This window comes from Triturus cristatus, chromosome 8 (genome assembly GCF_964204655.1).
Source record: "Triturus cristatus chromosome 8, aTriCri1.1, whole genome shotgun sequence".
In the NCBI taxonomy this organism is placed as follows: domain Eukaryota; kingdom Metazoa; phylum Chordata; class Amphibia; order Caudata; family Salamandridae; genus Triturus; species Triturus cristatus.
This window is the reverse complement of record NC_140591.1, coordinates 1,382,546,895-1,382,567,577: the sequence shown is the minus strand read 5'-3', so window position 1 is coordinate 1,382,567,577 and position 20,683 is coordinate 1,382,546,895. Positions and strand designations below refer to the sequence as shown.

Genomic DNA, 20,683 nt, shown 5'->3' with positions numbered 1-20,683 from the left:
CCTGGTTCCCATGAGTCACTTGGGTTGGGGGACAGGAGACTGCTGATGTCAAAAGTCCCACATTTCCTCAACCATGTAGATGCGGGGACACTTTTCAATGGGCAGCCTTCCATTGCCCATTCTGTCAAAGCTAACATATTTGAATTCGGCCTCTAGTAAAGGCGCATAAATTCTCTTACATTGGGGCGATACAGTTAACAGACTGACATATTATCTAGAGCACACCCATCAAGAGGCATATTTACAGCTTTAATTTAGCATCCAGCATGTAATATTAAGAAATAAAGTGTACAGTGACATGTTAGGGATTCAGAAGAGTAATGAGGGTCCAGATGTAGGTTTAAGGAGTAGTTTGAGAGTAGATAGGGATTCAGCTTTAGGGAGTCTCTATAGGATGCAAGAATAGCACGAGATGAAGAGGGTAAGAAGAGGAAGATTCTAGCAGTGAAGTCCAGAGAGAGCGGAGGAAGTGGGAGGGGTGGTGACGTCAGCAGAATCTTCAACTAGATGGCAATCATAATGAGTAAGGAGACTGGGCTGTAGGGCAGCAGTAAAAGGGGCAGCAAGGAGAAGAGCACCCAATAGTGCTTCGCTGGTGCAGAATAATGGGTAGTGATGCCATACGTGATGTATTTTGAGGGGTCTGGGCTTGGTGGCTGGAGAAGCACAGACATATTAATCCAGTTATACACAATGATAGTCAGTGATATGCAAGGGTGGAAAGGTGATGGAGAGGGGACAGGAGTAAAATGGTTGATTATAGCCTTATTGCCTGCCATAGTGGGCTCTACTGGCCATTAAAGGCCTTCTCCTTTGGCTTGGGCCTTTAACAAGGGAGCAAGCCTTTAATGGCCAGTAGAGCCCGCTACGGAGGGCTCTAAGGCTATTAGAACATTCCGGCCCTGGAGGGCAGAATCTTCTAATTTGCAAAACAAAGACTTCACGGAGCCCGAGGAGATTGAAAACCCTTCGGGCTCCGTGAGGCTTTTTGTTCACAGAAACAGCTGTGAACAAACATTGGAATGTTGTAGCCCTGGGCTTCTACCGAGCACTTTATTGTTTGCAATGGAGCTTCCAACATTCCAATGTTCTAATTCCAGGTAGAGTTGGCTGGTCACGTAGGGAGAGAGAGACAGGCCGTTAAGCCAACACAGGAGCATAGGAGAGAGCAACAAGCCATTGGGACACTCCCTGCTCCTGGAGATGCAGTCACATATGCTCATTATTAGCCAATTGTGGTCAGAATTACATATAGATTAATCCCTTTATCATAGCAAATGTAGGTATGTTGGAAACATAGCATTTGTTTATGTGAGAATCCCTGTTGCTGTGTTAAAGTTCCTGGTCAATCATGTACGCTATCATTCTATACCTTGCAGGGAAATGTAAAATATTTATTTAAAAGAAGGACTCACAAGCAGGTTTGAAATTGTTTTTTTCATACCATGTTATTTTTTTTTAAAGTAAATTGAAATTAAATGAAGTTGGAGGTTTAACCAAAACTTGCTTTTTCTATATGTTTTCAGGTGCGGTGGGATGGTTTGACAGGTCGGATCAAATTCAATAAAACAGATGGATTGAGAAGAGATTTTGATTTGGATATTATAAGTCTCAAAGAGGATGGAATGGAAAAGGTAACCAGACTAAATATATAGTTCACAAAAAAGTCTAATCCAGATAGGAGGAAAATCCATACACAAAGGTGGTTCTTGCAGAATGTCACAGTGAACCTGTAATTTGCAAGACGAATAGATACAATCCCATCTTAATTTATGCCCAGCATTTTAAGAAATTGTAGTGTAGATTAGATATTAATTTACGTTTCTGTGTTTGTTCTTTATATATCTAAAATTTTCTTATAGTTTGAGACAGGTTAGTCCGTCACAAATGTGACAGATATCCTGGCTGCCTTTTTACAAGTGCCGTAGGATAGAAAGCACTTATATTACGGTGGACGGGATATTCGTCATGTTTGTGAGAGAGTACCCATTCGCCTAACTCTAAATGAGGCCCTTGATTTTTTATAGCCTTTTTCATGAGTATATTGGACTCAACAGCAGTAATAGATTTAAAATGTAGTAATTAACTAACATAGGTTGTACTGATATAGTCATTTAGAAGTAAATCACGAAAACTCTTCTTCAACCTACAGGGACGTATGAATGTATTATTATTATTATTATATTTAAGCTTATAAAGCGCGCAGCTACCCGGAGGTTTCCCGGCGCTAAAGACCAAAAAAAAATGAGGGGAAGACAGATTGAAGGCTAGAGTGACATTATTGGTTAAATAACCAGGTCTTAACTTCTTTACGAAATTTAAGATAACAAGGTTCTGTGCGGAGAGATAAACAAAGAGAGTTCCAGAGGGATGGAGCCAGGACGGAGAAGGAGCGACCTCCCATCCTGGCTCTCTTGACTCTAGGAACTTGGAACCTATGCTGATTAGAGGATCGAAGGGTACGGGCAGGACTGTGTCGATGCACTAAGGTACTGAGGTATGGAGGGGCATGGCCTGTGTTTATCCTGTGCATATAGCAGAGGGCCTTAAATTTCGTGCGGTTTTCGATACGTAACCAATGCAGTTTACGAAGTGAGTTGGAAGTAGGAGATATGTTAGGTAATTTACAGAGCAGCCGAGCCGCCATGTTTTGGACTGTCTGCAATTTACGGGTTACCTCTTTGCATGCCCCCAGGAGAAGAATATTACCGTAGTCCAGTCTAGAGGTGATTAAGGCCTGGACTACGGTTTTCTGGGTCTCCTGAGGGAGCATCCCGATGATCTTACGAAGCCACTTGATGATGGTAACGCAGGTGGAGGAGATTTTTACTACATGATGTTTCATGGAGAGTTGATCGTCGAAAGTGATGCCCAGATTACGAGCTGTTTTAGATGGTACGGGGAGCTTACCCATTTGTGCAGGCCAGTGTTTTGGGCCCCACAGGGTAGTGTTTTTGCCAAATAAGAGAAGCTCTGTTTTCCCCCCATTCAGCTTAAGTTTGTTTTTGTGCATCCACTTGGCGATGTTATTAAGACCTATACAGAGAGAGGAAGGGGTGGAATGGGAACCGGTTGAGAGAGAATAAATGATCTGTGTATCATCAGCGTATGCGTAGATGGTTAACCCTGCCTGTTCTGCAATGTAGGCCAGAGAGCTGATGTACAAATTGAAAAGTAGGGGGCTTAGGATGGAACCCTGGGGAACACCATGCGCTAATTTATGGATTTGCGAGGCAGAGGAAGGCTATGAGCCAGTTGAGGGCTGAGCCGGTGATGCCAGATGATCTAAGAGTATTGATGAGGATGGGGTGGGAGACCGTATCAAAAGCGGCACTCAGGTCGAGTAGAATGAGTGCTACGGTCTCCCCCTCATCCACCCGACAACGAATGGTTTCTGAGACCCCCAGCAGGGTGGATTCAGTTGAGAAGCCGGATCTGAAACCAGACTGAGATGGATGGAGGATCTTATTGGATTCAACATGTTGAGTGAGTTGTGTGATAATATGTTTTTCTAATATTTTTGAGAAAACAGGGAGAAGAGAAATGGGACGGAAGTTGGATAGGTTGTTGGTGTCAGCATTAGCCTTTTTTAATAGTGGCTTGATCATAGCATGTTTCCACACGGAGGGGACCTTAGCTTCTCTAAGGGAGGAATTAAGTAAGTCCAGAATAGTATTAAGAGCAGGGGTGTCCAGAGTTTTTAATATTTGAGGGGGAAGAGGATCCAGCGGAGAACCAGATTTAATATTGTTTATGATGTTGATGAGTGAGGAGCTGTTGAGAGGGGTCCAGGTACTAATTTGCTGGGCAGGTGGAGTATGGATTTCCTCAAAGTGTTCGGATTCAGAAGAGATAATAGAAACCGACCTGTTGGTAGAGCTACTCAATTGCAGAGGAGTAGTGAGTTTGTCAATAGAGGCCTCTGGGATGCATAGGATGGCTGCATTGGGTAGTTTTGGAGAAGGGGAAGGGGAAAATGGTTTGTCAAAATCAACATAAATGGAGTCAATTTTAGAAATAAAAGATTCAGCTAGGGAATTGCATTGTAGAGCATCTAGGCAAGGCGCTTTGGGTTGGCATGCTGCTCCCGATAATTCTTGTACAGCCTTAAAAAGGGCCTTGGGGCGATTCTGTGCCTCGAGTATTGTAATATTGACGTAGTCTTTTTTTGCAGTTCTGCAAAGTGTATGATAATTATTTAAGGCAGTCTTGTATCGTTGTTTAGAGCTTGTGTCATAATAAATGCGCCACTTGCGCTCAAGATTTTTACATAGTGTCTTTTCTTTTTTCAATGCATCTGTGAACCAGGGCGCAGGGGGGTGATGCTGGTTGTGCTTTTTCTTTTGCAGGGGTAGACATATATTAACAGCTTCAGTTAGCCAGGTGTTAACTAGGAAGTCTGCTTCAGTGATGTTTACTTCAGTACAAGGTATGGTATTTTCAAGATAAGCGTTGAATTTTGTAGGGTCCAGATTAGTCCATTTTCTGAGAGGTCGAGATTCAGTAAGGACCAGGGGAAGGTTGGGTGAGCAGTTAGTAGTGACAGAAAAGGTCACCAAGTAGTGGTCTGACCATAAGAGGGGTAGAGATGGGCTGCATACAATAGATTCAAGATTGGAGAGGATGGGGTCGAGAAGATTCCCAGCTTTATGGGTGGAGCGAGAGTTATGTAAGATGATGTTAAGAGCTGCTAGGTCCTGAAGAAGATTGGATGTAATTGAGCAAGAAGCGTCATTAAAGTGCAGGTTTAGGTCACCGATAATCGTAAAATTCGTGGAGTCCTGCAGTAGAGGGGCAATGAGCTCGGGAAGTGCAGTTGCCCACGAACTGGCGGAGCCAGGCGAACGATAAATGAGCATCCCAGAGAAGGTAAAATTAGGGGATAGCAGAAGTGTAAAATATCCTGCCTCACTGTTCGGTATGTCAAAGTCCTCCCATTTACAAGAATATAATCTGTTGAAAATTATGGCGATGCCGCCACCCTCTTTACCCACTCTATTTTTTCCGATGTATGTGTAGTTGTCGGGGAGGGCGGATGCAATATCAGGGCCAGAGTGATCTTTAAGCCGTTGGTTGGATAGAGATAAGAAGATCAAAGATGTCTCTTTTGTGTTTCACTAGAGACCTACAGTTTAAACTAAGGAACGTAAAAACTTGTGGGGGTTTAATATGTGTAGACCGGGATTGGGTAGAAGGGAAGTTGCAGGTCGTAGTGTTTGTTAGTAAGGGGAGGGAGGAAAGGGACAGATTGCAAATGGAGCAAGTGATAGGGGCCAGATGACAACTCAGGGGCAGACTGTGTGAACAGTGTGCTGGTCTGAGGCTAAAAAGGGCATCCCTAGAATAGGTGATAGAGGAATCAGGGGACATGGCCCCTGGCCCCGGCCCGTCGTGGACGGGCGCAGACGGGCTTGCCTTAGGCACGCCTTCGGCGCGCAGAAGGCGCGCCCGCTGCGCTCGTCCGCTGCGCGTCCTGAAGATACACATTTTTATGTGTTCAGGAGGACGGCTAGGAGGGGCGTGGCCTCTAAGAGGGGCGTGGCCAGCGTGCTCGCCGGTGATGGCGTCGGGGTGTTTGGCTTTTTCCTGCTAGTCCCGTGTCAGCGCTAAATCCGCTGCACGGAGAAAGATGGGAGCGTAGTATGGCCCCGAATGAGGTTCAGAGAATAGATCAAGTAAGTAAAAATAACACACACAGTTTTAAAATTTCACGAGCTGAATGCACTCCCGGCTTTCCGCCTCAGGAGAATGGTGTCTAAACGGCGCTCGTAGTCAGCGACGTTAAATAGGATGGGCGGGGGGCGTGGCCTCTAAGAGGGGCGTGGCCAGCGTGCTCGCCGGTGATGGCGTCGGGGTGTTTGGCTTTTTCCTGCTAGTCCCGTGTCAGCACTAAATCCGCTGCACGGAGAAAGATGGGTGCGTAGTATGGCCCCGAGTGAGGTTCAGAGAATAGATCAAGTAAGTAAAAATAACACAAACAGTTTTAAAATTTCACGAGCTGAATGCACTCCCGGCTTTCCGCCTCAGGAGAATGGTGTCTAAACGGCGCTCGTAGTCAGCGAGGTTAAATAGGATGGGCGGGGGGCATGGCCTCTAAGAGGGGCGTGGCCAGCGTGCTCGCCGGTGATGGCGTCGGGGTGTTTGGCTTTTTCCTGCTAGTCCCGTGTCAGCACTAAATCCGCTGCACGGAGAAAGATGGGTGCGTAGTATGGCCCCGAGTGAGGTTCAGAGAATAGATCAAGTAAGTAAAAATAACACACACAGTTTTAAAATTTCACGAGCTTAATGCACTCCCGGCTTTCCGCCTCTGGAGAATGGTGTATTGGTTGAAATTTGTGCATTTCCTGCATTTTGATTCCTGTTTCACTGAAGGGATTCACCGCTGCCCTGTGCAAGTTCATCAGTGGCATAACGTAAAATGATGGGGCCGACCTGCAGAATCCGAAGAGGGGCCCCTGAGTCTCCCATATCCCACAGATATCCATTGGCCTAGGGTGGAATGGGGCCCACTGAAGGTTTAGGGGCCCCTTGAAGGGTTAATAGGCCCATTGAAGGGTTGGGGGCCCCCTGCACCACAAGAGCTGCCGGGGCCTGCATCAGTGAGTTCTGGACCTGGAGTACGGGAAGACCCAATTGAACCAGAGAGCAATCCAATTGTGGCTTGTGTATTAAAAAGATAGTAACCGTACTGTGGATGCACTGTGATGTGAACGTAGCCAATGAGCCTGATCCCCCGACCCTCTTAAATCAGAACTATTGCATCTACCGAGCTAAGAAGCAAAAGGTTGTGACTGATAAGCTGTGTCTATAGAACCTTTTCGAATCTCCCTCAGTGTGTGACAATAGGGGCTCTCCCCTCCCGGGAACAGACCGGCAATGAATTTAGCGTAAATAACATAATTATCAAAATGTGACTTATTTACGGGCAATTACACTAATGGCATTGAACAGCCCATGGACTGAGATTATCACGAAATGTATTGATATTCCTGCACGCACTCGGCACATTTAGGCTGGCTCCACGCGGTTTCGTGACCGCCATTAGGGGTGACTACCATGTAATTAACTAGACAGCTGACACCCCACGCAGCGTAATCTTAAATTAAAGAGCTCATCATGACATGCACACCAAATCGGACACAAGCATGACAATGTATGCATGACATAGGTATGAAAGGCGTCACACGTTTATCTGACACTGAATGTTTCTGTAACCACGATGATGATAACAAAATGAACTTATTATAGTTCCCCTGCAAATTACATATATACAATCTGATGGTGAGACCTCTGGATGCACCACTGTCTGAAAGTGGGACATCTAGATATCCCACCCTACTTCACGCAAATATCATCTGTATGGGAAAATAAAACAAGCATCAGTAATCATGAAGATTATGAAAAGAGAAGAACAGAGTTTTACATATTTTCGTTATATAGCCGCTCAGTGAGAGGTTCCAACTTGTGTTTATTCAGGCAGAGTGGTACTTCTGTCCTCTTGCTGATAGCTTGAGGTCATGTGCGGTCACCTACACGTGTCTCTGTGGCAAGAATTGAATCATTTATTGGCCGCAACACTAACTGGGCCTCTCTTCTTCCTCTAGGAAATGGAGGTGGAGTGGTACTAAATAAAATGTAAAAGTGACCTGACATCACAGAATGCCCAGATATTTATTGATTTATTTATCGAATTTTGTATAGCGCAAACTTGACCAGAAGGCATCAAAGCGCTTTACAAAATAGTCTATGACATTGGGTCATAGTCTCCTATCTACACCCTTTCCCATCTCATCACAGAGTGGGGTTTGGCTAATGAAGGTTTCCGAACTTACTCTCCCCCAATGGCAATATGCGTAAGGGTTGAGTTAACATAAGTGTGACATGCAGCTGAGAGACATGCAGATTTGTACAACATGGGCTGCAAAAGTAAGAGGCTCAAGGATGTTTACTATCGGCGCTCCAGGAGGATGCATTCTGTGGCGATACAAGGGCTGGGCATGGCTAGGACACAAACACTGCAGCTCAGCATCAGGCACACTCCCACAGAGGGCAGTGGACCTTGCAAAGATGTCTGTTTGCCTCACCTTTGCTTAGTGCGAGGTCAGACAGTAAGTCATGAAAAACATATTATTTGTAACTTTATTTATTTAAGTAAAGTCTTATGTAAAGAGACCACAAAAAAGGGGGGCGGCGGGCCTCAACTCAAGACGCACTTCTGAGGCGGTCTGTGAGTGAGTGAAGAATAGGCTCTGGAGATCACAGTGGGTAGTGTTGGGACCGGATGTTGCCTGAATTTACACCATCATGGGGACGTTGCTAGCACAGATTCGACGGGGCTGACAACGGGGTGGCGCCCACCAAGGTAACACCACGGAAGGGGAGGTTGGCCCTTAAGTTGAGCGGATAAGGATATTGATGGAAGCAAAGCAGAGGTGAAGAGTCACGGTGCTAGAGGCATGTCCATCTGCAGAGTCACTAAGATCTGCAGACTCAGCTTGCCTGACTTTGGGATGGCCGACAAGCTCCATCTCCGAACCTGTGTTGCCTTCCTCGTCATCTCCACTCACCCATGGCGGGTCCCGTGGCCTCTCAGACACATCATGATTCGTTCTGGCCCGACGGAGCCCGAGCAAAATGGCTCATACGCTCCTTTCATCTTGTCTCTTTGCTCTTTAAATGTTTTTAAATGTTTTTCCGTTGAGATCTGTTGGACTTGGCCCTTCTGGCAGGTTCACCCCTGAACTTTTTGCTTTTACTGGTGACCTGGTGGTAGTGATTTCTGGTTTCTGCGCACTTTCCCTGTGTCCCAGAGTAAAGTGCGTGCGCACTCTGAGTGCATGTGGTGAGATAGGCCTGCCCTCCCATAGGAATGCATGGGGAATGTATGTGTCCCTGGTAGTTCCTGATGCGTGGGGTGTGCAGGCTCGAGTTTGGTATGTGCGGACTCGTGTGATTGAATGCTTCGCAATGATGTATAATGCGTGATTATGTCATGTGCGGAAGTGCCACTTCTAGGAGTTGGCAGATTCGTGTAAAATGTGTCTGGCGTGTGATTGGCTGGAGCTGGCTGGTGAGCCTGGCTCCAGGAGTCTGGTTGGGTCTGCCCCAGTGGTGAGTGTGAGATTAGCATGCTGATGGCTGGGGAGGAGTGCACCTTGGACCTGAATAGGGCAGGGCTTTCCCCACACAGTGCTGGCTCCGCCCCCTGTGGTGCGACTGATGACCCTAGCCCTGCCAGTGAATAGAGTGAGGGGCTGAACACATCAAGGGTGCTCCCCAACCAGCAGCGACTGGTTTTCCCCCTCACCCTGAGCCAAGAACAAAGGGAAAAGGTGTATCAGAAGGGGCTGTGTCCCCTTACAATTTGTTCTCTTCCAGGATCCTGCCTGAGGGGGGCTGCTGCTGGACCAGAGGACCGCCACTTGGACTACCTCCCTGCCTGGAGGCCCAGTGAGCTGGCTCTGGGTCCAGCCTTGCCCCCCCCCCACCCCTGCCTTGCTGTATGCAGGGGAGAACTTTGCTGGACTTTGTTTGTATCCTCCTTTAAGCACTGGGAGCGCTTTATTTCTCCCCTAAAGCGCCTGGAAGCACTTTTATTTCACTTATAGCGCTAGGAGCGCTTTATTTGTGGCCAGCAGCGCGGAGCTGCAATTACTAGCGAGGGAACCCCGACGTAGGGATTCCCTGCTATTTTGTTGTATCTCACGGCGGGTACCCACCCCGCCGTGTATCTCCTATAACGAGGGAGCCTACCCCTCTTATTGCTGGAATTTCGAAATCCTCGCCCTCCGGCACCCGACCAGGAAGGCAGGCGGGCCGGGGGCGGGCCTCCGGGACAACCGGAACAGGAAATAGGAGGGCGGGAGCCTACCCCGAGGTACTGGCTGCCCGAGCGGGGCTCTCGTGAGGAAGAGGAGAGCCCCGCCGCCTTCGGAGACGTCAGCACAGCCTCCGCCAGAGTCCCGGTGAGTGGGGGCAGCATTCTTGTTTGCAGAGCGCCTGACGCTCTGTGAGGCTCCAACGTGGGCCGCGGTGTGTCACGAGTCCCCCGAGTGGGACTCAAACCTAGGGGGCAGTGTCCTTGAGCCCCCGAGAGGCTCCAATGAAGGGGCCCATTGTTTTTAGAGCCTGCGAGTTTCCTGAAGCGGAACTCCAACCCCGGGGGCATTATTTAGTGCTCGAGCCCCGAGAAGGCTCCACCGTTTGGGGGCTTATTTGTTTTAGAGCGCTAGGCGCTCCAACCTACCCGGGCATTTGTCGACTAGCAAGAGCGGCCCCGGAAGGCAGCGGGCCGCTCCAACGTTGCCCCCACATTTGGGTCCAGAGCCCACAAGGCTCCCACGCCGGGCATTACTTGTTGCTCAGAGTCCAGAGGGAGATCCAACGACGGCGCATTGGTTGTTCAGAGCCACGGAGGCTCTAGGGGGCATTTCTTGTGTTTTGAGCCCAGCGAGGCTCCAGCGTTGCCCCCCCCCCCATTGTTTACAGCTGCCCAGCACTTCGTGGGCAGCTGCTCCGTTTAGGCCCCTGACACTGACACTGGGCGTCATAGCCCACCTACAAGGCCAGTTGGCCTAGGGACTGCCACAGGTGGGGCCTAATGTGAGTTTTGCGCTATTGTTCCTAACCTGCACCTCTGAATGTGTTTTTATGCGTCATGTGCCTTGTTTTACACCGCTGAATGTATTTTATGCATCATGTGTTTTCCTCCCCTACACCTCTGAATGTGTTGTGATGCATCATGTGTAATGTGCTTGTACCCCTACCGGTATTGTGATACTTAGGTGGTTGTTTTCTCCTAGTACATGTGGTGCTAGTGAGGTCCTGGTTCCCTGCGCGATATTTTCCTAAGGTGGTTAGGGTTGCGTAGGTGGTACTTACCTGTTACCAGTAGTTACTGGTCGTGTGCTACATGTTATTTAGTGCTACAGTGATTGTATGTGCTATGTTCTAAAGTATTATTCCTATGTTCTAAGTGCTAATTTCTACAAAGTGCTAATTCCTGACAGTGGTCCATGTGGCCCTGTCCCCTGTACATATAATCCCTTGTAAATTCTGCCCGTGCCTGTTGGCACATTGTAAAGTGTGTATTTTTATCTAATGTGTTTTGGTAATACAAAGGCTATTTTTATATAATACCTTGTGTGGAGTTTCTTTTGTGGTGGGCCTTGGGTGTTGTTGCTGGGTGCGCGCGCAAACGCTTTACACATCGCCTCCGGGATAAGCCTGACTTACTCGTGCCAAGCTACCAAGGGGGTGAGCAGGGGTTATCTTTGGCGTGTAACTCCCCAGCCCTGACTAGAGTGGTGGTTTCTGCCTGGCTTTGGCGCAAGCCCTAGCCAACCAGAAATCGCCATTTCTAACAAGATCTAGTTATTTGCTCGATGCCCGGTGGAGCTACCTGATGGCTATAGAAGAGATGGGCTTGGGACTTTCCCCTCGGCCGTCACCTACCCAACCGGTCCTTGGCAGACTTTCCCTTTCAAAAAAGTAGAATAACTGGTTACACAGGTAAGGACGGGGAACCACCCAATGCCTATGAATACTCACCTGCATGCTGTGCCAACAAAATGGTAGCTGACACACAATACACATAAAGCTGGTGTTTATTTTCTAATGGAAGCTACACAAAAAGCAATATTGTTCATTACTTCTTTAAGGGAACTGTTAAATGACTGATTTGAGTTAAGAGGAGAGGTAGCCTGGGTGGAATACCACTGCACACAATTATAAGTGGCGTGCTGTTCCTGCAAATAGATATTCTGGTTACAAGAACAAGAGACTTGATTTACTGGACGGAAGATCCATCCAGTAATGTTCCTTTGGGACTGAACAACAAGTCCAGCCTGGCACCAGGGCCTGGCACTCACCTGACCCATGTTCCAAGGTACGGGAGAGCAGGTAATGCTGCACCCTGCCAGGCCACATACTAACCCTTTGTTTTCAACTCTCCCCAACCCCATCTCCCACCAACCCCTGCTTACACCTACAACCTGCTCAGAGAAAGTCGGAAATGTGAGTAATAATCCCCATTTAATTCAGACTTCAACATGGAATTCAGCCCAGAAAAAACAAGTCTGCACAGTTATTCCTCATTCTGTGGGGATTAACTCATAATAGGCATACTTAGGTGTGGAGATACTGGGCAAAATCGTTAATTCTCATCACCAGTTATCTCCGCAATTAACTATACCTAAATCACAATCAGACCCAAAGAATCCTAGTGATGAGTCTTTGAGAAATCATGAATAGTTATTAGTTTTTTTTTATTTTAATTAATGTTAAAAGAACATGCCTATAAGATTAAAGGATTACTGTTTAAAGGCAATGTTAGGGAACCAGTTGCGGTTCAAACTACATAGAGTTGAAGAAAAACATGCTGATAAGTTTTGAAAGACGAAGGAAACCTGTAGACATCATGACAATAGATGCACTGATGCTGTACAAGTAGCACTTGAGCACTCATGAGTTCTTACAAGCTAATTAAATGCTTATTTTGATATATGTGCAGTGCATCAAGATGTCATATAAAGAAATGTTGATGGATACTACTTAATCTGCTATTTACAAGTTCATAAACCAGGTGTTGGAAATGGGCCTTTTTGGCAGGGTTAGCCCAAACAATTTGCCTTTCGCCTTCTCTTTTCCTGACCTCCTTTTTGTTGGATTTAGGACACTGGGCACTTTAGCTGACCAGTGCTAAAGTGCCTGTGCTCTCTGCTCTAAGCATGGTATATTTGGTTTACACTTGTTTGGAATATTTAGTTTACTTCTAAGTCCCTTGTAAAGTGGCATTCTATATACCCAGGGCCTGTAATCTAAATGCTACTCGTGGGCCTGCAGCACTGGTTGTGGCACCCACACATGTAGTCTTTCAAACCTGTCTTAGGCCTGCGATTGCAGAGCCTGTGTGGGCAGTGTACTGCTACTTTGACTTGCCATTTAAAACCACTTGACAAACCTTAAACTCCCTTTTTAGTACACATTGGTCACCACTAAGGTAGACCCTAAGTAGCCCTATGGGCAGGTGCTGTGTAACTAAAAGGTAGGACATGTATTTTTAAGTTGTACATGTCCTGGTAGTGCCAAACAGTTAATTTCATTTTTTCACTGCTGTGAGGCCTACTCCTCTCATAGGCTAGCATTGGAAATTCCTTAAAAACACTTTTACACTGTAATTCCGGATTAGAAAGGAGTACCTTTTTCATGTTTCATAGCTTTGGAATGGTACTGATAAATCCTCTTCAGTTGTAAAGTTGGATTTGACAATACTATTTTAAAAATGCCACTTTTAGAAAGTGAACATTTCTCTGCTCTTAACTTTGCTTTGTGTGCCAGCAGTCTATCTCCATACACGTCTGGCCTGGGTGACAGCTACACTTTGTTCATTCCCGCTAGACAGCCACAAATACAGGGAGGGTGGGTGTGACAGAGATATCATCTGCATTCATTTGCATTCTGATAGCCTTCCTAAGCAGGAAGGGGGAGAGGGAGCTCACACTTACATCTGAATAGGCTGTGTCCTGTCCCCAAACAAAGGACTAATTAACCCCCACAGATAGCCTGGCAGACAGGGCTGTGATGAAAGGGGACCTGTGAACTTCAAGGAGCTACTTTGAAATCACCCCCCCACACACACACTTCAAAGGAAAATTTGAGTATAAGTACTGGTGCTCTGACCCTGCCAAGACAGTGCACTACTGGACCTGGGAAGAACTCTGCTGGAGTAAAGACTGCTGTGCTGTAAGGATTGCCACTTTGTCTTGACTAAGTTCTGATGAACTGATTTTCTGCTTTGCTGAGCTGCCCTACTGCATGCTGATCTCTGCCCTGCTGAGGACAAGGACTGGATACATCTCATGTGAATCCAAAGTGAATCCAAGGGCTTGCTGGCTCGCCTCCTGCTTTCTAAAGTCTCAGGGACACCAAAAACTTCCTACAATCCTGATAGTGCTGCTGGACTCTGCCATCTATGAGTCCTACCCTTGCCTTCGGTGACCCCTCCAGTCCTTGGCTTGGAAGTGGGTTCCACAGCTGATTTTCTACAAAACCGACACATCGTCACCACTGCACCAGTCAGAACTGACGCATCACCATTCGACGCCAACACAGAGGCTGTTCGACGACCGTGGGTCTACAGCCTGCACTGCCCAATGACGATGCTCTGCGTGGCTCAACGACAATACATTTCCTGTATCTCAATGGAGTTTGACGACGGTGCAGTGAAATGACTGCGTGGAAAAGATCAACACATCGTGCCCTCAGCATCAACCCTTTGCTCCATCCAAGTTACTTTTTCAGTGGGACCTGCGTAGCTGGCCTCCCCTCTATCACTGTCGGCCTAAACTTTAAATTTATTCCTCGTGACTTCAAGTAACCTTTTAGTGCTATTGACTTCTAAGCACTGTTTTTGCATTTATTCTTTACAAATTCATACCTTAACTTCTACTGATTGGATTTTAGTCATTTTGGTCTTGTTTTACTCAGATAAATATTCTCTAGTATTCTATACCTGAGTGGAGTCTTTTTTGTGACATATTCATTGTGTTACTTTGTGTGTGTGTGTGTGTGTGTTGCACACATACTTTACACATTGCCTCTTAAATTAAGCCTACCTGCTCTGTGCCAAGTTGCAAGAGGGTGAGCGCTGGTTAATTTAAAGTGTGTGTTTAGCTTACCCTGTCTAGTATTATGGTCCCTACTTGGACAGGGTGCAAACCTCTTCCAAATAGAGACCCCATTTCTACCACCGGGGTTAGCCTTTAATCCACAGGTTCACAAGAATCAGTTAGTTGGAGTGAGAGTAGTAACTTTCAAGATCAACATATCACCTGCCAAGTGTGTTTCATGCCAAATATTTACCAAATCAAAATGTTCTCCTCATCATTAAAGTAATTGCAGTATGTGCATGGTCACCTTGACTATGCAAGCAAAGCACGTCTATATACATTCTAATTATACAGATTATGTGCTTCTTTATTCAGTCAATGCATTTAGCTATCCTTCCCCCTGACACTTGCTAATTGGATTTTGATTTTTTCAAGACATTAAGTTAATGAGCAAGCTATAATGGGCATGTAAGTCATTAGTTATCTTTTTTCTGCTCCTCTTATTTAAGGCACTGACAAATTTCAGACATTAAAATCAGTGACTTGGTCATTACCTTCTTGAAATTTGGGAATGATGAAGACCTTATTCTCCACTTCATAATTTCATTAGGTGTTCTTCCTAGATTCAACAACTACAAATTAAACCTATATAAAAACTGATATAAAGTTTGGTGGACTAGAGACTGGTTAGGGCACACAAAAGAATTTCCATATGGAGGCAGTGATTGCTGGCATATGATAATACATAACAGTCTTTGCTGCATCTGACGTGTAGTTGTAATGACTGATATCTGCATTAAACTATGCACAATTAAATGTGAAGTAGCTTCCATATATCTCATTGAGAAGTGGGAGATTACTATTTAAATTCTCCAACATCCTGCCATATAGCATGCTTGTCACTGTAAATCTTCAAAATGTCCGAGATTAAGATCACTGACGCTGTCTACATGGAGAACAACAAATATATAAACCTGATGGGACATGAAAATACTAGAACTGTGCTGCCACAGATGAGCAGACTTCCAAAATGTCAGATCTAATACATCTATTAGGGTAATCATAAATTACGTCTTACCATCAGAGAGGCAGTGGACCAACACCCTCAACACCTCCCACCCGAACACCTCAACCATCCTAGAACAGGCTGTCAAGATTCTTTCCACCTGGATAATTGACTGCGCTGACAGGGTCTCCCCATCAAGCCCACCAACACTTCCCCATTTGACAACTCCTGGTGGCCTTCCAAACTAGGACACTCTCCATCCCCACAGACCATGCCGGCAACCATGACATCATCCTGGATAGCATACTCAGCATGAAAAGCCAGATCAACAAAGTCTCCTCCACATGCTTCTTCACTCTCAGCATGCTCCATAAGATCTTCAAAATGCTCCTCGTCAGCACCAGATGAACCATCACATTACTGGGATCACCACACCCCTCCTGAAAAGACTGCAGAACTCATCAGCCAGACTCCTCCTCAAACTCCCTAAATGGATCCACATTACTCCCTACCTCAAGAAGCTCCACTGGGTCCCCATGCAGATGAAATGTCAATTCAAGATGCTGATCCACACCTACAAAGCCCTACACAGCTTAGGAATAGCATACATCAACCACCGCTTGAATTTTCACTTACCCTCCAGACACCTCCACATCCCTTTCCATCCCTCTCTCCCCTGCATTTGCCAAAGCAACAGTGGAGGATGCTCCTTCTCCTACCTCACAGCTAAGTCATGGAATTACCTCCACCTTCACCTCTGCACCTCATCCACTCTGCAGACATTCAGGAAAGGACTCAAGGCCTGGCTGTTCAACTAAACACTCCATCAGCAGAATGTTCTCAGCACATGGATACTCTCACGGGTGATTAGCCTCGCTTTACAAGTCCAGTTTGATTGATTGATTTGATTGATTGACCCTTTCTGTCCAAACAATTTAAAATATTCTTGTTGCCTATGTCAAAGTAGTTGCTCTCATGGCTAAAGCTGTGCTACAAATATCTATATGGAAATAAATTAGTAAATAACTAAATACATAGCACATTTGATCTTTAATATATTATGTGATGTTTTTAGAAGATTTGAATGATTAAAATAGAATAGTTCAATGTGAATTTCTCTCTTCATGCAGATACCTTTTTAAAAAAATGGAGAATGTCTCAGAGATACAATGTGCTAATGTGAAAACCTTTTAATGAACATGGGGTAGAGGAGCAAATTTGGTCATTCCCATGGATCGCTGTGCCGTCTATGTGAAACAATGACCATACGGTCCAATATCGTGTACATATAATTATATCATTAATAAAATGTAGCCATGAAGATATCAGTTTTAGTTTAGATTCAAAGCTGAGGATTTTGATTTGGAGAAAATTCACATTGGCTAATTTGGTCAGCCCCTTCAGGCTATCTTAATTTAATTGTAAACACTATTGATTTCTATAACCTCAAATGGCTTAAGCGTGAGCTATTTGTGTTTTTTGGTTCTCCATTCTCTCAAGACCAAGAACTTAGAGACTGGTATCCCTCATACTGGTATCACTCATTAGGAATCAAATATGAGAGCTGTTCGAAATGGGGGTCTCTAGTTTGCACCTTGTCCAAGTACAGACCCTTGCTTCTAGTCAGAATAAGAAAGTTACACATTTTAGATAACCTCTGCTCACTCCCTTGGTAACTTAGCTCAAGTTAGACAGGCTTATCTCAAAGGCAATGTGTAAAGTATTTGCACCCATACACACAGTAAAACAGTGAAAACAATACAAATGGACACCACACCTTTTTTGAAAAATAATGTCTCTTTATCTAAACCAAACAAGACCAAAATGGCAAAAATTCAACAAACACAATTAAATATATGACTTTTAAAAGCGTTGCTGCAAAAATACAGCTCATGGAAACATATAGCTCCCACTGGTGCGATTACGACGTTGTGACAGGCACACACTCAAAGTACGGCACAGACTGTGAGGTGTGCTGGCCGGCCATGGAGTCACACAGAACCCCAAGCAACAGTACCTTGGAACATGAAACCAAAAGACGGTGCACGGTGTCGTGGAGGTGAGACGTCAATGGCCAAGGTAAGGCCAGCTCCTTACTGCCACAGGGAAGGTGAGGCGTCGAGTCCGCGAGGAGGTGAGGTGTAGAATCTGGGCAGGCAAGGAAGTTGAGGAGGTGGCGAATCCATTCAGCAGTACGGTGCCGATGAGTTTGGAAAGTCACCCATGTCGAGATGCAGGCATCGGTGGTCATCGGAGCTGCGGTGCAGGTAGTGTGGGGATCTTAGCTTATTGACATGTTAGTGCAAGATCATTTTCTGGCAGTATATATATATATATATATATCCAGACTTATCCTGACACTGGCTTTGGTTGGCTGTGTGCTTTGTGTAATGTTTTCTGTGATGCGGCTTTCATTTACACTACTTAAATCTAGTTCATAATTTGCAAGACTATCCAGGTATTACCCACCGATGGAAACCTTTGTGATTTTTGTATTGCTGTTTCATATCTGCTCCAGTAATACCACGCTTTAATTAGCTTATATCCCCAAGAATAATCAAGTGATGCCAGAAAAATGGCTCTCCGTTAAATGAAGCCTTCTGTTATACGATTAATAAAACCGAAGTCATTTCAGAGTAGAAAACAACATATGTCTCAGTCTCTGTCAGTCCCATGATTGCTGTTAAAAAAAATCAACATTTTCACAAAAGCATTTTCTGAACGTGCCATAAATCAATGCATTTTCCATCTACTTTTGCATTTGTGGTTCTGCTTTTTTGCTCCATACTTGAATCTGCAGGGACAGTCACAGCCTTTCTGACATCTAGGTTTCTTTATGATCCTGGGTAGTAAATGTATATAAGGCCCAGCACATTAATTGACCAGGATGCCAACATGGTTCATTGTTGGAAGCAGGCTAACTTAGGGCCTTAAGAAAGCTGACAGTTTTCATAAATATTTTCGACTGGGAGCAAAATCTTACAGTGAGCCTGTCTCCCAATCAAGAATCTTTTTCAATGCAACAGCACAGTTACAATTTGATGAGCAATTGTTAGAGTGCCTGATGTGAAACTAATGATCTTCCTCAAAGTGTCCAGGAAACAGGCATTAGTCATTAATTGTAGATATTTTAAGATCTATTACAAGTGAAGAATAAGATTCTCTTTGAAGAGTTGGCATCAAAATTTGCAAAATAATTCATGCTGTTTTTCAAGTTATCAAGCTCAATTAGTGTTAGCAGGGACTGTGTGACATCTTGTGTTTATTTTTATTTGTGCTCATTTATGCCCAGTAATGAAGCATAAAGTAGTAGACGGCTGTATGAGAGCATTCTGCATGTAAATCGTGACGGATGTTCAATGTGTGCAAACAGCTGGAGGAATGAGGGCTCTTTGCAGGACTTGAAGACAGGAAGAGCTGGACTCAGTGGGGACTGTTAAAACATCCAATTCCCAAAATCAGACCAGACGAAGCAGTGATGTGTTTTTTTAGACCTGAGCTGGAGTTTTTTCCGCTCTACGTAGAGCGCGGAGTTCCGAAAAACTCCAAGGAGTGGACTTTTTTCCTCGTTTGCACTTGCCAATGTTAAGTTGGCGAGCACCAGAGAGGAAAATATTACTCCAGACCACCTCCTGGCAAGATTTCTCTACATGGGCGGTCGCGGATGGTCGCTGCCGCTCGCGTTGAGATACCTTCCGCTCGCGTTGAGGAAGCTGCCACTTGAGTAGAACATCTACCTGAGTGTCAGAAAGAAGCAGTGCCCTCTTGTACTGCGTGTGGTGCCATTTGTGCTGATTTTACAGGGTGGGACATACACCTGGCGCTAAAAATCAGCCCTAACAGCTCAACATAATGCACTCCAGTGCTTGCGGAACTCCACGTAGTGCGATAGAGTTTTTTTGTGACTTTGAAGAGTTCCCTGTAGCGGAACTCTGCGAACTCCGCCCAGGCCTAGTTCTTTATTTAGAGGCATTTTTGCTTCTGTGGAGGATTTGTGATCCTGGATTCTTGGGTAGTTCCTGGCGTATTGGAATATATAATAAATTCTCTTGAGACCTGATTGCCAAACCCATGCTTTTTGGATCATATATTTGGAAAACTGTGCATAACGAGAAAGAGTTCACTTATTTGTAGTTTAAATTGATGGTAATTGAAACCCCAAGAACGTCATACGCAATTGTTTGTCTTATTGTGTGTGGTAGCTCTGTGCAGTAGCGGGTCAGGTACTAAAATATTTTCCCACTGCTGTTTCCAGCTCCCAGCAGAGCCATGCTGATATGTATTGTGTCCAGAGTAGTAATTCAATGAGTTTACCGTGGAATTACCATCCCCACATCATTACAATTTTTATTGGGTGTGGAACTGCATCTGGTAATGTCACCTGTCTGCCTGCTCACATTTTTCACCTGCGGGGAGCAAGGTGGAAAATGTGAGTGGAAAAAGGCCCAGAATTCAGGAAGGCAAGTGGTAAATGGCCTGGTAATCTTAGGACTCGCATATCATTCCCCACTCCAGGCCTCAAATTTACAATTTTTTGGTAAAACGAGTGGTAAACCACCTGGTGACGTTGAAACCAATGGCATGACTGTGTGTACACAGCTCGCAATTGGGCCTTAAGTGTTAAAGTAAACCTTTGACAACCATTGGTGGTGTCTTTAATCAATATTGTAATATGATGGACTCTTGCATTAATACAAGTTAGTTTTAGTGTTGACTTGCATATTGTGCCAATATTTGCTTAGGTTTCTTAACACATGTTCATGCGCTACAACTCCAGTGTACGACAATCATTAACTCTGGGCTCTAATTGCAGTGTTAATTAAATCATGTGTTTCATTTGTTCATTTTCTCCACACCAAGGTTGCTGGTGATTCACCCAGTCGGTTAAATAAAGTATGGAGGAAGGTTTGTACACATCTAGTTTGCAATACACCCTTCACTTGTGTTTCAAAACCCATAGCTTGGGTTCTGCCGCAGCCACGGATTGCAGTTTAGAGGCATTACTTTATCACAAATGCTACATGTGTGATAAAATGGTTTCCCTCTTGAGGCCTCCTGCCCCGCAGCT

At 45.2% G+C, this 20,683-nt stretch overlaps 1 protein-coding gene across 3 annotated transcripts in view; it reads left to right on the top strand.

The window, feature by feature from the left end:
- GRIK1 (glutamate ionotropic receptor kainate type subunit 1) overlaps positions 1-20,683 on the top strand; it is a 968,246-nt gene that overhangs the window by 722,778 nt on the left and 224,785 nt on the right. For 2 of the 3 annotated variants that reach the window (XM_085623095.1, XM_085623096.1), the window contains exons 8-9: positions 1,527-1,634; positions 20,476-20,520. In XM_085623095.1, coding sequence (XP_085479221.1) covers positions 1,527-1,634; positions 20,476-20,520 — 153 coding nt within the window. The remainder of the gene's footprint in view (positions 1-1,526; positions 1,635-20,475; positions 20,521-20,683) is intronic. The other variant, XM_085623097.1, reaches the window with a different exon arrangement.